This window comes from Acomys minous (assembly GCF_964271855.1).
Source record: "Acomys minous genome assembly, chromosome: 10".
Classification (NCBI taxonomy): Eukaryota; Metazoa; Chordata; class Mammalia; order Rodentia; family Muridae; genus Acomys; species Acomys minous.
In genome coordinates, this window is record NC_140491.1 from 44,289,192 (window position 1) to 44,308,913 (window position 19,722).

At 40.9% G+C, this 19,722-nt stretch overlaps 1 protein-coding gene across 1 annotated transcript in view; it reads right to left on the reverse strand.

Annotated features, from left to right (window-relative positions):
* Positions 1–19,722, reverse strand: part of ABCA13 (ATP binding cassette subfamily A member 13) — a 418,312-nt gene that overhangs the window by 151,931 nt on the left and 246,659 nt on the right. Inside the window, exon 43 of the mRNA XM_084798070.1 lies at positions 4,151–4,421. Within this exon, the coding sequence (XP_084654196.1) occupies positions 4,151–4,421 (271 nt within the window). The remainder of the gene's footprint in view (positions 1–4,150; positions 4,422–19,722) is intronic.

Sequence of the window (19,722 nt, forward strand, 5' to 3'; positions counted from 1 at the left end):
TTCAGGCACTTTTTTCCTTGGGCTCTCCTTGGTTTCTCTGGGTCAGTGGTATGGTTATCTGGTACTATACGGCTAATATTCACCTGTGAGCACATAGCAAGTATGTCTTTCTGGGTCGGGGTTACCTCACTCAGGAGGACTGTTTCTCATTCTATCCATTTGCCTGCAGTTCTCATGATTGCCTTTTTTTAATAGTTGAGTAATATTCCATCGTGTAAATGTACCACAGTTTCTTCATCCATTATACAGCTGAGGGCATCTAGGCTGTCTCCAGTTTCTGGCCATTATGAGTATGTCTACAGTGAACAAAGTTGAGCAAGTGTCCTTATGGTAAAGTAAAGCACCTTTTGGGTATATGCCCAGAAGGGATATAGCAGGATCTTGAGGTAGATCTATATCCAATTTTCTGATAAACCCCCAGATAGATTTACACAGTAGTTGTACAAGTGTGCACCCCCACCAACAATGTAGGAGTGCTCCACTTGCTCCACATCCTCGCCAATATGTGGTGTCACTTGAGTTTTTTATCTCAGTCATTCTTACAGATGTAAGATGGAATCTTACTACTGTTGCTCTACGGTTCAGCTTAACATCAGGGATGGATACACCTCCTGAAGTCCTTTTATTGTGTAAGATTATTTTAGCCATTCTGAGTTTTTCATTTTACTATATGAGGTTGAGAATGGTTCTTTCATGGTCTGTGAAGAACTGTGACAGCATTTGTTGGGAATTGCAATATGAAACATGAGAACTAACAACTGAGGTTGTCCTCTTCCCTCCACACACATGAACTCACATACATGACCATATGCAATATTTGTTCATGCATGCATGTGTGTGCATGCACATACACACACACACACACACACACACACACACACACACACACACACACATACATCAAAGTATCACTCCTTGTGACTGAGTTGGCTTTATTCTAGAGATGCATGGGTAGTTCGACATGTACAATTAATAAATGTAATACATTACATAAATGTACTCAAGGACAGAAATCATATGATAAAAGACACATAAAAGACTTCTTGGTAGAATGCAGCATCAATATATGAGAAAAACTCTGAAGAAACAAGAACTTCAAAGAGCATATTCCAACATAATAAAGGCGATATATGATAAACGTATAGCCAAAATTATACTAAATGGGAAAATACTGAAAGGATTTCAACTAAAATCATGAATACAAGACAGGTGTGCCTACTTTCTCTACAACTAATCAATATAGTGCTTGAAAATGTAGCTAAAGAAATCTGGCAAAAGAAGGAATTAAGGTTATGAAAGGAAGAGGACTCACACAGGAAACACTTAGACTGATAAATACTTTTGGCAAGTTGCAGGCAGACCCAGGACTGACATACAAAAATCAGTAGCCATCTGTATACCAATAGCAAATGTACTGAGAAATAAATTATGAACAAATTTCATTCACATTTCTTTCAGTGTGGAGCCCACATGGCCTCATTACTTTCCACTGGAACCCCCTTCTAAAAGCCTAAGCATCTTAACTCTGTATGTACGCTGCGTTTTTCTATCCCTCCATTGCTCAGCCTCTTAGATTTGTTCCGTGTTTTAGCTCTAGTGAACATTCTACAACAAACATTGATCTGATATTAGAACAAAAACTTAGAGTTAATGCTAACCACGGAAGTAAAACACCTTTACATTGAAAACCATAAAAAAAAAAAAAACTGAAGAAAAAAATTCAAGAACAGAGTAGAAAGAAGGACCCCCCATTCCAGTGGATAAGAATTAATTTTTGGAAAAATAGCCATCCTGTTAAAATTGACCTATAGGTTCAATACAGTCAGCATCAAAATTCCAATGCCATTCAAAGAAATAGAAAGAAGAGTAAATGTGAAAATCATATATAATCATAAAAATAACCAAAGGAGCAATAGGATAGAATATAGATTTCTCTCCGTGCTTTATGTCGAGGTCTGAGCCACAGGAACAAAAGCTGTGTGGTATTGAACTACAACAGTCATGTCGCTCAGTGGGACAAAATAAAAGACATAGATAAGATCTCACAATGAGATCGCACATGAGTTGTGGTCAGGATGAAAAAAAAATCGTACAACATACATTGGAGAAAATGTAGCCTCTTCAATACGTGGTACTGAGGAAATTGGATATTCCCAAATAGAAGAATAAAACTGTATCTCTAGCACTTACCTGGTAAATATTACTCCAAACAGGTCAAAATCTTAATGTAATACCAGAAACTGTCAAACTGTTAGGGGATGGGGGGTGGAAAATCTTCAAGACCCAAGACCCAGTACAAAACAAGGAAATAAACAACCCAATCAACATGCATGCTGATGAGATGGGCTGACAGTTCTTAAAAGATGAAGAGAAATTTATCAATAAACATGAAAAAATGTTCAGTTTCGCTAGCCATCAGAGAAATACAAACCTAAATCGAGGTGCCATTTTATCAGTCTTCTATGAATGACAGTGATTAAGAAAACAAAATAACAACAAATATTGGTGAGACTGTGAACAAAAGAAAGTCCTTAAGCCCTGTTGGTGGCAGTGTAAACTAGGCCAGCCACTTCGGAATTCAGCATGGAGGTTATTCAGAAATACCAAGAATGAGGCCTCAGCCTTATACAAAAAGCTAAAGGCAACTGAGGAAAGTTGTGCACCAGATAGGTCCAGGGAAAAGCACACGAACTGGTTATCAAGTGCCAAACAGCACTGAAAACATACATACAAGTAACATTATAAGGACTGAATAGGTTATATTTAGGAAGATACAGGTATATACATATATACACTTATGCGTACAATAAAACAGAGGCCATGAATTTGAAGGAGAGCAGGGAGGGATAAATGGGAATATTTGGAAGTAGGAAAGGGAAAGTAGAGATGTAATTAAATTATGATCTCCAAAACAGTAAACAAATTAAAAAATTGTAAAATATTAAAAAGAAGACACATAAAGCCAACTTGCCCTATTTCCAGAGACACTTCAGTGACCACTTTGTAAAATGTGAAGTCGATTTATGCTTAAAATAAATGAAAACTCAATTTAAAAAAAAAAAAAGAATAGCTCTGTCCTGTCCATCTCTTTGGGTTTACTAGAAGATCTCCAAGTTAAAATATCGCAGGGCTGTCGGCACATTAATGTTCACGGTAGACTGTTCACTATAGCTAAAGTACAGAACCAACCTAAGAGGCTGAGCCAAGGAGGACAACAGAAATGACACAATGTATAACCACTGAGAAGGTGAGGCTTCTGGAATGGGGTCCTAATGGAAGGCACTTGGGCCACATGGGCTCCACCCTGAGAGGAGAGGCCATAGGACTTGATGATCCCTGCAGAGAATGGGCTGTGACAGGGGCGTTAGAGGTGACTCTGAAGGGAAAAAATGGGCAAGCAGAAGTAGAGATGGTGCATAATTTTCTAAGTGCCAAATCCTGTGTCTCAAGTGCAACCCTGAGAAAATTCTGTATAAATTAACAAATTCTCCTCAACGTTTTAGCAACAAATCTGCGCTGTAGACCTGAAGATATTAACGATCTTGATCCAATGCAGCATAAGTCATACAGTGTCTGGCTGAGAGGGATGTGCAACTGGGGGGGGGGGGCAAGGGAGGGGGTCCTTGTCCTAAAAACCACTGTGCAGGGCTTTGTAAAATATACAACTTCCATACTTTGCTAAAATGCTAAAATGCTGAGACTGTATCCAGTCATCCTAGCTCTTGCTAAGGGCCAGGTTGCCGGAGTGTGCCTGACCCTTTGCCTCGTCTGCTCTCACACACGGGATGCTTGGCTGCTGTGAGAAGGAGTCAATGATTCGGCAGTTGGGAGCAGGCCCGTCCATCAGCTGCTGTAAGCCAGCCCTCAACAGAGCATCTCAGATTATGCTTGTGTGGTCTGACCTCAGGAATAACAAAAGTATTAATATTAGAGGGAGAAGAGCTAGGGACCAAAGCCAGGGCCTTCACTAGGCTAGGCAAGTCCCCGACTTGTGAGCTGTAACATGAGAATGTTTATCTGAAGTTAGAAAACTAACAAACAAACAAACAAACAGACACTGTTGGCATTGCCGTGCGGCATCCTCAGCTCAGGCTTTCTACACTGGCACAACCATAAAGTAGCGTCTGATTGACAGAAAAGAGTTTCTTACCTGAAGAAGTACGCTTCTGCACTCTCATAATGGCCAGGCGTCAGCTTGAGTGGAGGGTATGTGGTGGCCAGAGGCTGCACCATGAACAAGCCCATGGCCAGGGCCACGAAGAGCACGGGCAGCAGCAGGTCTGAGGTAGTGCTTTTCCAGGCTCGAGACGTACGCACTAGCCGCTTCCTCAGGAGTGCCACTGCCTGTCCCAAAAGCAACTGGAAGCCACCTAAGGGCTCTGGCAGGGCACATCCAGGTGGAGTCCTCATAGAAGAGCCACCTGTAGGGAATGAGAGACAGACAGAGTGAGCAAGATGCAGGCGATGCAGCACCTTACTCCTACCTACTTCTGATGAGTCTCTCCACTTACCATGTAGGGACTCTGGACCACTTTCTAAAGGATAGCACCTGCTAAAGGATGCCTTCTCTTTCTAGACAACTTCGAAGCTTCCTGGGTCCCTGTTCTAGAGACCATACTGTGACTGGAGGCACTAAATAAGGGAACGACGTACTTTTGCGTTCCCTCTGACGTCGCTTCTGAATGACGAGCAATGGGAAAAGACCTCGCCCCACACGCCTATTGGTTGAAATAAATCTGGAGGCACCTGGACCTCCGAAGCCTCAAGGAAGCTTCTGTGAGGCCCCACCACTCAGACTGAGCTGGCTGAGGAGAGGGATACTGAAGAGCTGCTTTCTCTTCAGGTCCCGTTCTCTTCCCCTCCATCCCTCCTGACCTTTTCTTCTGCCCTTAATTTGGATCTTTGCTGGGAAATCTGTAGATGGTGAGCATGAGTTGAATATCAGAAAAAAAAAAACAACAACAACAACAACCCCCCCCCAAAAAAACCATTGCAACTATTCTTCCACAATTCACCCGCCACAGCGTCTCCTCTTGTGCCTTCCTCCTTCTCCTTCAGAGAAGAGAGGCAGGGTCCTGAAGACACGGTCTCTGCTCCAGGGATAGAAGCCAAAAGTTCCATGCCCTCAGTATTCCAGTCCCTCCCTCCTTCCGTTGTGGACAGCCTCGAGGACCACGTAGGTTAGCACGGAGAACCTAAAACTGTGCTGAGAACCAGTACTGCATGATTATCTATAAGCATTCCTCCAAGGCAAACATCTGCAGTCAGCCATATTTTCTCAGCACAGCTTTCCCGAGGAAGTGGGCCATGGTTTCCTGACAAAGCTTTGAGTGACAAAAAGTGAGGCAAACCCACGGCAGAGGTTTCAAGCTGGTTCTATGGGAAACTTGCTCAGTCACCTGTCATGGTCATGAGCAGTTTTCCCCAAGGTCTAAGGTTCTTCAGCAAAACAAACCAGCACAGAGCATTGTGCAATAAAAGTAGTGACATCAGAGAACAGCTGTAGGAACCGATTGTCCTGTTCACAAGCGCCACAAGGAAAAGGCGCTGTGCAAAAGAACAGCAAATTAGCTCTACAATAAAATAAAGCAGGCGGCACTTTTGAAGGATCTGCTATTTGTGGTAGATGTTTAGACCAGCACCTCTGAAGCACAGTCGTGTACTGAGTGGTAACCCTACACATGGCAGGTAGCAGGTTATTTGGGTTTTCTCCAAAACCACACAACAGAGGGGTTAGGGTGAACACGTAAAGATGTAGCCAATGGACAGCTCATTCTCCACGTGGGTGGGAGTGGAGGAGCGGGGACTTCCTCTAACATGAACTCTGGTACCCTCGATTTGATCACTTCTCCTTGGTAGGGCATCCTTGTGGGCACACAGAGGGAGAGGATGCAAGCTATCCTGATGAGATCTGATAGGCTATGTTCAGATGAAGGGAGGAGGAGTGCCCTCCATCAGAGGACTAGGGGAGGAGAAAAGGCCAGAAGAGGGAGGGAGAGTTGGAACAGGATGATACAAGCAAGGGAGTAACAATTAGGATGTAATGTGAATAAATTATTTTTTTAAAAATGTTTAAAAATAAAAAAGAAATAATGCAACACAAGGGAACATAGGGCTGTGATCCAGATAGGGAAGCCTTTCTGGGTAGGAAGGAGAGTTTTCAGAGAGCTTGCAAGCAAGAGATGGGAATGGCACAGCCTATACACTAACTCACTCTGATACAGCAGAACACAGGGTATCCTTGCAGCGTGTGGCAGGACAGAAAATGAGCAGTGGTTAGAAAGAAAGGCCAGGCCAGTCCTCTACCCAGATCTCAAGATGCTTCCAGAAGGTGCTCCTGCTTAGACCTATATGTCATACTGTAAAGCAGGCTGTACAGAGCAGAGGCCCCAAGCGCCAGATTTTAAGCAAGGCTGAACATCGGATTTAACTAGAAACCTTAAAAAATGCCAACTTCCTGGCAGCGCTTCAGAAAGCCATCTGAATCACAGACAAATGGATGTGCTCCTCCTGACTTCCCTGCTGCTCAGCCTGGCTGTGCTGATATTTAATGCATTATCAATGGTGGCCCAGATGTGGCTCTCATAAAGCACTTACCTCAGCCAAACCAGGGACATGGGTGCTAGAAAGAGACTAAGCTGAGCATGACACTCTCAATGCTGTGACACTGCACAATACCCGCTTGCAGTGTTACAGGCAGTTGCCCTAGGGCAGGGACACACAAGAACCAGCTGGAGATCAGAGCTCTGAAAGGTTAACAGGTGGCCTATGTCCTCAACTTCTAGATGGGATTTTTTTTTTTTGAAATAATGGCTTGAGGTCTTTGATGGCTTTTGACTAAGGAGCTCTGTTAGATGAATGACTTGTTTTGTTTTACTTCAAGAAGTGCTGAAGGGCCCCTCAGGGAAAGTCCTGTGACATTTTTATCACTTCCATCGTCACCAGAAGTCACACCCCACAAATACACATTCACGCATCATCTTTGGAAATCACATCCCACCATCCGCACTTTATAAATCAGGCACCTTCTCATATATGTGTACAGCAGGCAAAAGATTTTAAGTGTCATTGATAGAGGAGAAAGGAGCACATCAAATCTCTACACATGGCCTGGTGATGGAATGAGTATGGAAGCAGAGACAGAGAAATATGGGGAAATACAGTCCATGTTGCCAGTAGCCTCAGTCATTGAAGAGCCTTCTGAGTGGCATATTGGAGTGGGATAAATCCAACCTTCACTAGCCTGGATAAGGATACAGTGTTATCCATCCTCACTCTGTGGGACTTTTGAAAAACAACATAACTACTCTGAATGGCATCTCCTCAATTAAACAGAGAGATTTAAAATAGTTTCCCTTCACATAATAAGGGTTACTAGGATATTTATGAAACTATCAAAAACAGTCACCATACTGGCCTCCAGTTATAGTAAATGTTCCTCAGACAGCCTCGGTAAGTCTGAGGAAGAAAGGTGTGTCTCCTAGCAAGAATATCTCCACTTTTCCATATAAGTTAATTGGATGTAAATGAGAAAAATAAAAGATACTTTATAGTTATGAATCAACCGCCATTCAAATATTCATGGATAAACTTATAAAAGCATTCATATGAATAATTTAATAGACAAAATTAAAATGCTGGACCAAATTGTTATGAATTGTCTTCTTTGACTTATGAATGCAATTATATTCAAGGACTCCAGTTACATCTACAATTATGTATTCCCATTTACCCAGATCATCAAATCGCTTATGGAAAATGTCCAAAGATTTTTTTGAGCAGTGAAGAGATGACTGTAACTCTTCAACTATCAGCACCTGGTGGAGCACTGAGCTGAAAATGTGGGCCTTGTGACATTCTAGAAGATTTAGGGTGGCAGTATTGCCAGCATAATGCTTTCACGTTAATAAAATTAAGTGCTCAAAACAAAATACTCATAAAGTGCCTGATTATACAGTCCACGAAAATTTAGAACTAGTCAATTAATATATATTGTAAAATAAGGCAGCAATTTGGCTCCTCAACTCATATGAATGACCAAGATCACAGGCAACGTTAATACAGAATGTTACAGAGTGTTCCCGGGAAACGATTCTGATGACACAGCCCTGGGGTGAGGACAGATCTGGAAAATCGCTTATGTGAAATAAACGTAGATCTTGTTAATTTCCTTGTTTCCAATTCCAGGGCTAGGTGGATTCAAAATTAGAGATCCACCAGGTGTGTAATGTGAGGTGGCTTGCTAGAACTTGCCCAAATCAGCAGCAGGAAGCTGGAAACAATTTAGTGTCTAACACTTGGGGTCTGGTGAGACAAGTCATGGTGTAGGCTGAGCACCTCTTACCTTCACTGATTGGGACTAGAAAGACGTATTTAAGGTTTCGGGTGTTTTTAAGTTTAGGGATATTGATTTATGCAAAATGAGGATGAGTCCCCAAATCCAAAAACCAAATCCATCCACATTTCACATTTACCTCATCTGCAGCACCGGAAGATAACTTCACACAAACCTTTCACTACATCTGCGTTCTGTCTGCAGCCCCCATGTGAGACCAAGCGGAGAAGGTTTCACTTATGACATCTTCTCAGTACGTACAGACGTCAGACTTTAGAGAAGTATGGATTTGGATGAGTACATCATGTACTTAACATGTACAACAGTGGGACATATTACATACCAAATACTTAACATACAGAGAATATTTATTCAAGCCTATAAAAGCAAGTGAAGTGGAATTGTATCATCATTTATTCTTATATTATTGGAAGTGAAAGTAAACTATAACATTGTTATAGTATATATTATTATAATATAATATTATTATATTATAAACTGAATTATATCATCATTTGAAAGACAATGTTTACATAGAGACCTGCAATAGAGTTTCATTAAAAAGAGTGGAAAGTGGCTGGGCATGGTGGTGCATGCCTGTAATCCCAGCACTGTGGAAGCAGAGGCAGGCGGATCTCTGTGAGTTCGAGGCCAGCCTGGTCTACAAAGCAAGCCCATGACAGCCAAGGCTACAGAGAGAAACCCTATCTCAAAAGACCAAAAAAAGGGGGTAGTGGAAGGGGATACAGCCCTGCAACATCAGAGCGTACATGGCTCCCAGTATCAGCAGCACACACTAACCAAGACAGGAGCATAAAGACATGTGCTCATGGGAAAACTCACACAGAGTAACATGCACAGAATACCACATGCAGAATAAGTGAGATCAATTAAAGACATCAATACTAAACAAGCAAATTTAAATTCTTAGTGTGGTTGCTTTCAGGAGAAAGTTGTCTTTATCAAATAATTACATGCTCTATACATTACTTGATACAGTAGAGCTTTTTAGTGTCTGGGTGGTTTTTTTTTAGCCTACTTACAAGTTACTGCTTCCATGCAAAGACTGTGGCTACATGTATTTTCTTCTTCATGGTTTTCTGGATTATTTCAAAACTGAATATTCATCTTGTCACCCATAAGCATTTTGTGAAAATAATATGCAAGTTTGGGAGATTCAAACAAGATAATTCCCTGTTTATTTTAATTGCAGAACTTCGACTTGAGATGGATACTTAAAATCTCATGGTAAACACTGGGTGTAGAGGTTAAGGCCTATAATTCAGAGCTCTGGAAGCTGAGGCAGAAGGATCATGAATTTGACATCATAGAAAGAGACTTTGTCTCAAACACAGTAAAAAAGCTACGAATGTACTTCAGTAACAGAGAACTTTTCTAGAATATGAAAATCCCTCGGCTCAATCCTTCAACAACAGCATGCCATTCAATATTTCATGTAATTGTAACTGAATATGATTTTTTAAGTTATGAAGTAAATTAAAACTTAAGAAAGAATATAATATTTATTCTTGTTCATTTCTATTGTAGGTTTTTGCATTAAGCACCTAAATGAAGTTCTCAGAGGATCTTAGCATCAAATCCACAGATGAAACAACCCAGCGGAACACAGGCCCAAGAGGTTCACAGGCGGCTCTCCACAGAGGCAGCCAGTGCCAGGGCTGTTTGCTGACAGTTTAGGAAGTGTGGAAAGAGCCAGAATAATGCTCCACTGACTGAAGGAATCTTATGACACAAGGCAGAAATGGACCAAGCCGCTCAGGGAGGTGTGAGAGCTATTCCACACCGCAAGCCAGTCATGACCTTGGGCTCGCACATCACACATGTGGAAAGTAAGCATAAGTGACTGGACAGCTCTCACCAAACCAGTAGGATGCATCTAGTGAGTCCCAGGGGAATCTCAGGCAGATGTATGTTTCTTTGAGAAATGTGTTTTAATAAAACAACTACATACCCTTTAAGATGGCTTTGAATTCTGTACATGTCTCCTAAATGACCTAGTACCAGGGGTCATGATGCCTGGATTTCAGTGAGGCGCACCTGAACTCTCTGCACATTGTGGCAGGCAACATTCCCTCAGTTTCTTAATTTGCAAAACAAAAACTTAGTCTTCCATCGTCGTTCTGTTTAACGAATATTATAATCATGTGACAGCTGCTCAAATCATGACAAACTGTTCTATACTTGTCACTTCTGCTTTCCCTTGACTAAAACAACAAAATCAAGGGTCTCTTCTTAGGGAAGAATAGAGGAAAAGAGGAAAAATGGGAATCCAAAAGCCAAATGGAAAGAAGAGGCAAAAACAGGATAATGTTTTGTGGTTCTTATATAGCTACTAATTTAGCATAAATATCAAAACAACTAATTCATAAATATTACAATAGTGATATGTACAGACTTCATATGTACATACTGTGGCCTACTACATTTTCAAAAACCAGTTAATGATTTTAATTCTTTGAAACAGAGTCTAAGAAGAGGCTGCATTTATCTCAATAACTTTATGGGTGATTTCACAACACTGTCTTATCAAATTTTTATTAAACTTCACCTGCTCATCTGTGATAATAACCATATTGCTCTTATCATGTTTTTTTTTTCCTTAAAATGTAAGAAACAAGTTAGTCAAAGGAGCAGTTTTCTCCCTGTCACACCACTGTTGTCTCCAGCTGCTGTACAGTTGCGGTGCTGTCACTGATTTCGTTCTTTAGGAAACACAGTTGTTATAATAGTCAAAGTGTGGAAAGCATCGACTTAGGATTTCACCATGGAACAAGGTTATCACTTACCCCAACCACAATTTCTACTCATTTAAAAGCCTCTCAAATCCCTCTGATTAAAACTGCTTTGTACACACAATGGCTCAACCTTCAGACGACCAAAGACACAGTTCAACAATCTGAGAATCACAGAAATGCTGAGGGCTCTGACTTTCCTGAAATGCATCCGAGACAGATCTTCCACACCACCCACCTTGGGTTTCCAAACCTGAACACCATGCATGATTTGAACTAATGATTAGGGATATGGTTCTGGGGTGCCTTTGCTCTGTCCAAGTCATATTTCCACATAGCTTTGTTCCACGCACATGTTCTAATCACACACAGGAGACAGTGTGTGCTGTAGATGAGTATGTGGCCCACTCTGTATCCTCTGGATTTCTGAGACTAGCTCAGGGCCTTAAGTAAAATTTTTCTGCCATACAAATAGGACCTCTTAGGAAGCATCCAAGACACACCAATAAACATAACCAAAAAGGAAAAAAACCCTCTCTCTGCTACGAAATCCTCTCTTGAGTCAAAGCTCCGTGTCCATGCCCTTGCTGCTCTAGCCATGGCTGCGCATCTCTGTCTTGATGAGCACTGAGGTCCTGGAGAGAGTTACTGAGTTTACCTTATGCCCAGCTTCCAGGACGCTCTCCACCGAGTGAGATAGCCAGTCTGAAGTCTGAAGAATGAGTGAACAGGCAGCCATCAAAGGAGGATTCGCCATCCTTGTGTATCGCCTTCCGGAACCGAAGCTCCCTTTCTCCTAGCCTCATCCCTGGCCACCTAGATGATATCACACCACCTGTATATCTTCTCCAGTCCCTTTAGCTTCTTAATTCTGTTCTCTGCATCAGCAGTCATGATTACTGGGTTCATCCATGGTATACCACACAGGGCACAATTTTATTCAAGGGCCATTATGTCAAGGAGCATTAAGGTTGTCTACGTAAGTTTCACTGTTTATGTGTTATGGATTGGCATTTGGCGTTCGGCTGACAAAAGTGGGTGGGAAATGCGGAGCCATGAAGAACTTAAAGGGGTATCAGAACACAATCCATAGAAGATGCCTTCCAGTCAGTAGCAGGGCTCGATTTCAGTGTCATTTTCAGAGTATGGGGTGGGGGGGGGGGCGGGAAGCTAAATATCTGACAAAACAAAATCATGTTTTTGTACTGTGGTCTAAAGAGATAAATATGGCTGCTAACAAGATCCCTGGGCTCTTCTGTGTGCTAGGAAGGAGATGAGATTTAAGGAACTGTAGGTAAGATCATATAAAGTACAAAACTCCAAATTCTTCCCTGCTCGCACATCCAAATTTGTGTGTACCCACTACATGTGGAAGGTTCTGCAATGTGAAATTCCAATTCATGAACAAATATATTCAAATTAATACATAATATTACCCCTAGGCTATGTACATATATGCTGAAACATCAATGAATTTCATGTTTAAATATTCCACAATCTGAAGTACTTGTATTCACAAGTACTGCATTGGAAGCCAGGTCATGATACCCTATCCAGTGTGGCTCCAGTGAGGAGGTGAGAGTTAGAAAAGAATTGATGAAACCCTGTGGACACACTCATCACAGCTTCCTGTAGAGAAAGATGTCAGGAGAGGCTGCAGCGAGCTACTCTCATCCTGAACTATCCAAGATGTCCCACCATTACTTCGAGGCAATGGCTACACTTAGGATGACTGAAGCACACCCTTGTCAGATATTTCACACAAAGATGATATTCCACCTCAGAAAATGAGGATGGGATCTATTCATCACCAGCCCTGGGAGCTTTTTGTGACAGCTCTGATCTGCATGGTGACAAGAATTACAGCTTCACACTCTTTTTTTCCACTTCCCACCGGCCCTGATAGAAGTCCCTGCTTCCTGGCACCTGCCACCACCGATTATCCTGCCCAAGTCTATTTCAATTCCATTTTATGTTGGCAGCCTCTTTACTGCAAACCACCCTGCTGTTAGCTCTCTGCTGGTTTTAACTAACATGGAAAACAAACCTTCCTTGGCATGTATAATTGGCAGCAGCCACGTTCCCTCCCTACCTTGCTTGCAGGGATGGAGAGTTTTGAAGTTCAAGAAAATATGGACAAAGAGGAAAAGACAGCCCTGTGGATTTAACACCATGGAGAAACCTGAGAGACACGTACAGAATTTGGAGCAGCTCTTTGAAGAGACAGTAGATTACAGCAGACCTTCCTGGGACAGGCTGTGCAAACAGGATTGTCCTAAAGAGCAAAGGAGAGGTTGCAGACCCTTCAAATTATTCACTGCCAAAATTGCTTTCCATTGGTAGAAGCGGTAGCAATTAGGAAGGAAATACAGAGGATTACATCGTGGGAGAGAGAAAGGAGAGGGATTTTATGTAAAATGCTACTGACAAGCCATTGAGCTAAAAGTTTTAATGTGATTTCAGGTCTCAATGAGGGGATGAGGCTTCATAAAACTGACAGAAAAAGAGAAGGAAAGAGAAAAACTGTGGCAATGCCCTGGATAGAAAAGAGCCATTTGCCCCAGCTTCACTCAGCATTAGTTTTGTGATCTTTCACACAAACTTTAGGCTTCAAAAAACAGGTCTAAAGAGCTATTCATAATCATAATACTGACCACAGGCCATTTAAATCAGAGGGAACTGGTGTGGCAGTTAAAACTGTAAATGCCACAGGGTGTGGTGGGACACACATCTCTAAGCTCAGCACTAGACTGAGTCTGGAGGATGGAGAGTTCAAGGCCAACCTAGCCTTTGACGTGAACCCTGTCTTAGAGAAAGAGAGGCAGGGCAGAGTGGGGTGAGGGGAGGAGGACACTGGGGAGGAAAAAAGGAGGAGAAAGACAAGTGAGAGGTGGGAGGGAAGATAAGTACCCAGAATCAAATACTGTGAAAGTTGGATGTAAACCTTCATTTAAAAGTGTAGTTTTAGAGGACAGCAGCCAAGGTGATGGAACATCTGCGGGGCTGATGCCATGCATTCCGAAAACCTAACGTGAACAAGGTGAGGTCATGTGATCTCAGCTGTCTACACTTACCTAATCAATTAATGCATGTATTCTGCTTCTGCTTCTTCTGCTTCTTCTGCTTCTTCTTCTTCTTCTTCTTCTTCTTCTTCTTCTTCTTCTTCTTCTTCTTCTTCTTCTTCTCTCTCTCTCTCTCTCTCTCTCTCTCTCTCTCTCTCTCCCCTCCCCTCCCCTCCCCTCCCCTCCCCTCCCCTCCCCTCCCCTCCCCTCCCCTCCTCTCCTCTCCTCTGTTCTCTCCTAGCCACTCATTCATCTGGCCAGTTATCAAGAAACAAGCATTCCGCAGAGCAGTACTGTGAAAACAGCAGAAAATAAGAATGGTCCTGGCCCTCAAGTCTCACAGTCACAGACCTTCAATGGGCAGTCTGGCTAGTCTGGCGAACAGGAAACATTTTACAGAATGACCATTAGCTCACACAAAGATCAGCTCAGAGCACGCGGGGGACAGAGCCTGCAGGAAAGGCAGATGAACTGTTCTGTGGGATGCTGAGTGCAAGGGGCAGTTTGGCCTGCTGAAGAAATGGAGAGTCATGCATGAGAGAAAGAGTCCATGGGCAGAATTTGAACCTAAGTGGACAAAAGCTATCAGACTTCTTTAAGGGAAAATAATGAGATCACGCAATTTAAAGGAAGACTGGCTGCAGTGAGGAGAATGCTCCAATCCGGATCCAGGGGAAACCAGGAACTGGAAATAATCATAATGAGTGAGTTAACCCAGAAGCAGAAAGAGTCAAATGATGTACTCACTTATATCTGGACACTAGCCCAAGGGGCATGTCCCATGAAAGTCTTCACTTACCAGGAAAGTGGGACAGAGGGGAGGACATCCTATGGGGACTCTAGGTGAGAGAAGCATGGGAGAATGGGGAAATAGAAGGATCCAGAGGGTCCTAGAAACCTACAAGTAGAACATTATGATGGGCAGATCTGGGCCCAGGGGTCCTGCTCAAACTATGGCACCAGCCAAGGGCAATACGTGCAGTAAACTTCAAATACCTACCCAGATCTAGCCAATGGACAGGATATTCTCCAGAGTTGAGTGGAGAGTGGGGTCTGACTTTCACACAAACTCTGGTGCCCCATATTTGACCAAGTCCCCTGAATGGGGAGACCTGGTGGCACTCAGAGGAAGAATAGCAGGTTACCAAGAAGAGACTTGATACCCTATGAGCATATACAGGGGGAGGAGGTCCCCCTCAGTCATAGTCATAGGGGAGGGGAGTAAGGGGAAAATGGGAGGGAGGGAAGAATGGGAGGATACAAGGGATGGGACAACAATTGAGATGTAATATGAATAAATTAATAAAATATATTGCAAAAAAAGAAAATAGAGGAAGAACACAGTGACTCAATGTTTCTGGAGTCCATTTCTCTTAGCATACAAATAAAATTTTCAGTGACAATTTTGGTTCTGTATACCCTCTTTGGGAGAGGTCAAGAGAAGACAGAGTTGGAAAAAGAAGAGAAGGAGAAATTAGGTGCTAAATTAAAGGCCATAGAACAGAGGTAGGGGGAATCATTGAATCAAAATAGGGAGCTCTAGAGAAATCTAATCTGGAACTAACAATACCACCAAAAAGAGATAGTTCTAGATAAGAAAAATCCACAAAGGCTAGAAGAAATTGTAGAATGGCAGATGCTGGCTAGAAAGGCTTCAGCTACACACCAACATGGTCAAACTGGATGTCATGTGTGTATTGTCAAGGTTCAATTACTAGATGAAGGTATATATGCTAAAGTAGAAATGCAGATTCTGTTTGTTGTTGCCTTGGAACAAGGTGATAAAGTGGTCTATGTGTTCCATTTTTTCAGAGTTTAGAGAGCTAAAATATATGGACCATGCCATGGGTCCATATTCATAATCCCAATGGGCTTCTGCCTTAAATTCTGGACAGCAAGATTCTAAGGTTTTACATTTGTTACCGATGGTGACTGTCTTGGAGATGTCTTTGCAAACTGGGGATGATGGTGCTTTAGCATGTATAGTCATTAGAATATAACAATTTCTTAGACATCATAATATTAAACCTGTTATAAATATAACTTTTAATCCTATTGGTCAAACAATTATGAAAAAACCTAACAGTAATTTTTAAAAGATGGTCAAAAAACAGAAGGGAAATATAAAATCTCCCCAAAATAGCTTAAATAATAATATATTGATTTAAAAAAATTTTAATGAGATCAAGTAGCACAGCTGCTAAGATACACTAGATTTTGGAAAGGACTGGTGAGTTAAATCAGCATATAAAGGTCCTAATTCCAAAAGTGAAGACAGGATATGTTACCACATTGGGGAGGAGACTATGCTCTTGCCTCAATAGGAAACAAAAAGCTATATATTTGATCCAAACTTTTGGAAATAAGATTTGACAGGGGAGGGCCACGTGAAGATCTTGACTGCAGACAGAAGGACAGAAATCAGGAAGACCAAACAGAACAGGTGACATAATTTGCTGACCCCTCCAGATGGGAATAGTTCTGAGACTGACTGAGACATGAAAATGTTTCCAGCCAGGACTTCAGCTATGCGTGATTAATAAATCTCTGGCTACAAATTCCTCAAACATCATGCCATTCTTTTAAATGGCATAAGTAAAAATTTATCTTAGAGAAAATCATCTTTAATCGAACTATGTTAAGTGTCCAGTCCATACATATATTAATATAAAAATGTATAATACCTTTGAAAGTTAATATTTGCAGAGAAAGAGGACCAGATACCAAAAAAGACAAAACAAGTAACCCATGTGATACTACCTCACAGTTGGCCTCAATGCCTATGTTTTCTTGAAAATCTTTATCTGGGACCATTTCAAAATGGCTGTCTAGATCATCCAGCATCATAGACTGGTCCAGTCTGGCCCTCAGTTAACAGCCATACTTTTTCAGCATTCAAATCCTGAACAGCAAATGTTTCAGCTAGTTTTCTTAAGATGGATAGTATCCCAATTTTCTTGGGCCCCCTAAAAAGAAAACTGCATGCTATTCCCATGGAAGGGGGAGGGGGTTGATGGTTTTTGGCCACTGTACGGATGATAGATGTTTGTTATTGTTTTAAAGGGGATAGACTCTAAGAATGGTAAATAAAAGGATAGATTATTTTGAGACCAAAAAACATTAATAAGCCAAAATATTACATTGGAATAGACTTTTGTAGAATTAAGATTATATTTTGTTACAACATGCTAAGGTATTATATCCATGTAATTATTAAAAATACAATATTAAGTTCTAGTCATTTTGAAAACTGCTTTTATAAACTGTTTAGGACAAGTAAAAAATGCATATTAGCAATCAGACAAACAAATTATTGGTCACGGTAGATACTAGTTTAGTTAATTTCATAAATATTTTTTCTAGGTTTGCAGATAAAAAATAGTTAGAAACAGTTCAGATAAGATAGATAGATGGCTTCTGGAAACCTCAGAGACCTACAGAATAATGCCCAAACAGGACAAACCGGACGCAGGAGAGTTTACTGCTGAGCTTTGCAAGGATAAGGTAGGCAAGTCCTTTATAATACCTGCTTCACAGAAAAGTCTGTCAAATATTATGGGCCAGAAGGCTAAAGATGATGCTACAACTATACAGAAAAACTTTGAGGAACTGCCCAGGCAGCTAAATATCTGCCATTCCTATAATTTTGGAAGCTGCCTGCCTGCACTTCCTATATACATACTTACGTAATATTTACTCCTTCTTAAGTCTCTGATGGTGTTGAAGACTAGATAATTATATTCTCACAGTTAACTTAAAATTTTTATGATCATAGAAATTTATAGATTCAATGATTGCCAAATATATAAATGTAAGTTTTACCTAATAATTTTTATATTACATATAGTTTGTTATTGTTAAGAAAAGGAGCCTTTGGAAGGGGAAAAGGGGAGGGAGGGAAGGATGGGAGGATACAAGGGATGGGCTAACCATTGAGATGTAACAAGAACAAATTAATAAAATAATATATATCTTGGAAAAAAAGAAAAGGAGCCTTTTATTAGACTAAAAGGGGAAATGTAGACATAAGGTTATTGTGTAGTTTAAATTCTGAATTCCTGTCTAAATGTTGTATAAATTTTGCTCCCAAATTGTTTCCCTGTTATATCAATAAAGCAGCTGACAGCCAATTGATGAGCAGGGGAGAGAATAGGGCTAGACTTCCTGCCAACCAGAGGAGGAGCAGTTAGGAGAAGAAGTAGGGAATTCACCACAGGTAAAGAGGTCCAAGGAAGATCAGGAGGAAGGAGCTGGAGCTGAGGAAAGCTACAAAGTGCAAGCATCACTGGGAGGTTTGCTGGGAGTAAAACAAAATACAATAGAGGATCAAGAATAGATACAAACTGCTCAAGATTGTGTTGTGAAGTTTAATTTTAAGGAAATATAAAAGAATCTCAATTGTTTCTATGATAATGTTGTTAAGAAATAAGCTAAGAAAAACAACCACAGCTTTATAAAAATAACTTCAACAAATTAGTATATACATGCATACATATATTTTCATAATGTATTATATATTATTGACATATGTATTATATAATGATTTGGTTATAAGCATTGTGTGTGTGCAGTATCATAAGAAAACTCAGTTTACTAATCCTAGGGAAAGCTATTTCAAAGAGAGTGAAATGATCCAAAGAGACCTCTTGACAGATACTATGACTGAAAAAAAAAAGTATGTGTTAGAAGCAGTGAGGTTTTGTGCAAGTCACATAAGCACTCTCAATTTAAGTTTGTTTGCAAATTAGCAGTAAGGATCAAATGAGAAAGAACATATACCTGGAAGGACACCAGAATCCAATCATTCATTCAGGTGAAAAAAAAAAAACAAAACATGATAAATTCTTTTGCCATTAAGAAGTGATGTCTACCTCCACTATGTAGACCCAGTAACACTGTGTAGTTCCAGACAACCTGGCATCAGTCTTCAAAACTCATTTCTGTAGAGCTGCTGGGTCCCTATGATTTAGAAAGGTATATTTTATATTTTATTTTGTTGCCTTCATCAATCTTTCTGAGCAGTGAGTTGCTTGAGAGCTGGCCCTTGGAAGATATACAGCTTGTGCAGAAGGAAAGGCTTCACACAGACAGCTGTAGACTGAAGCAGCAGTCAACAGAAGCCATCCACCTGCCTGGTCATAGAAGAGAAGGCCCTTGCATAATGGTTATCCTAGGAATTAAGCTCGTCTGGTCTAGATCTTACCAAGGGAAAGGAGGTTTACTAAACCAGCATATTCAGAGGATTGTAACAACAGTATCTCTAGCATCCTGACTAAACATCCTTCTAAAAGTGTACTCACTGACGAACATAAATTTGATGCAATCTGAGTTTTATGTGAGAATTTTATTGATTATAAAAAATGCTGGCAAATGTAGGTGATCTCAAGCCAAATGTTATTTACTGTGTCTTTTAATTAGCAATGAAAGACTTAGATCGAGTTTTAAATTATATTCCAGCCCAAAACTTTGTAATCTGAATAATGAAACTGTGTTTCCATAACACATTAATACTAAAAATAGAAATGTTTTTGTTTCCTGCACACTGTGTTTTTAAATTCAAACACCATGTTTT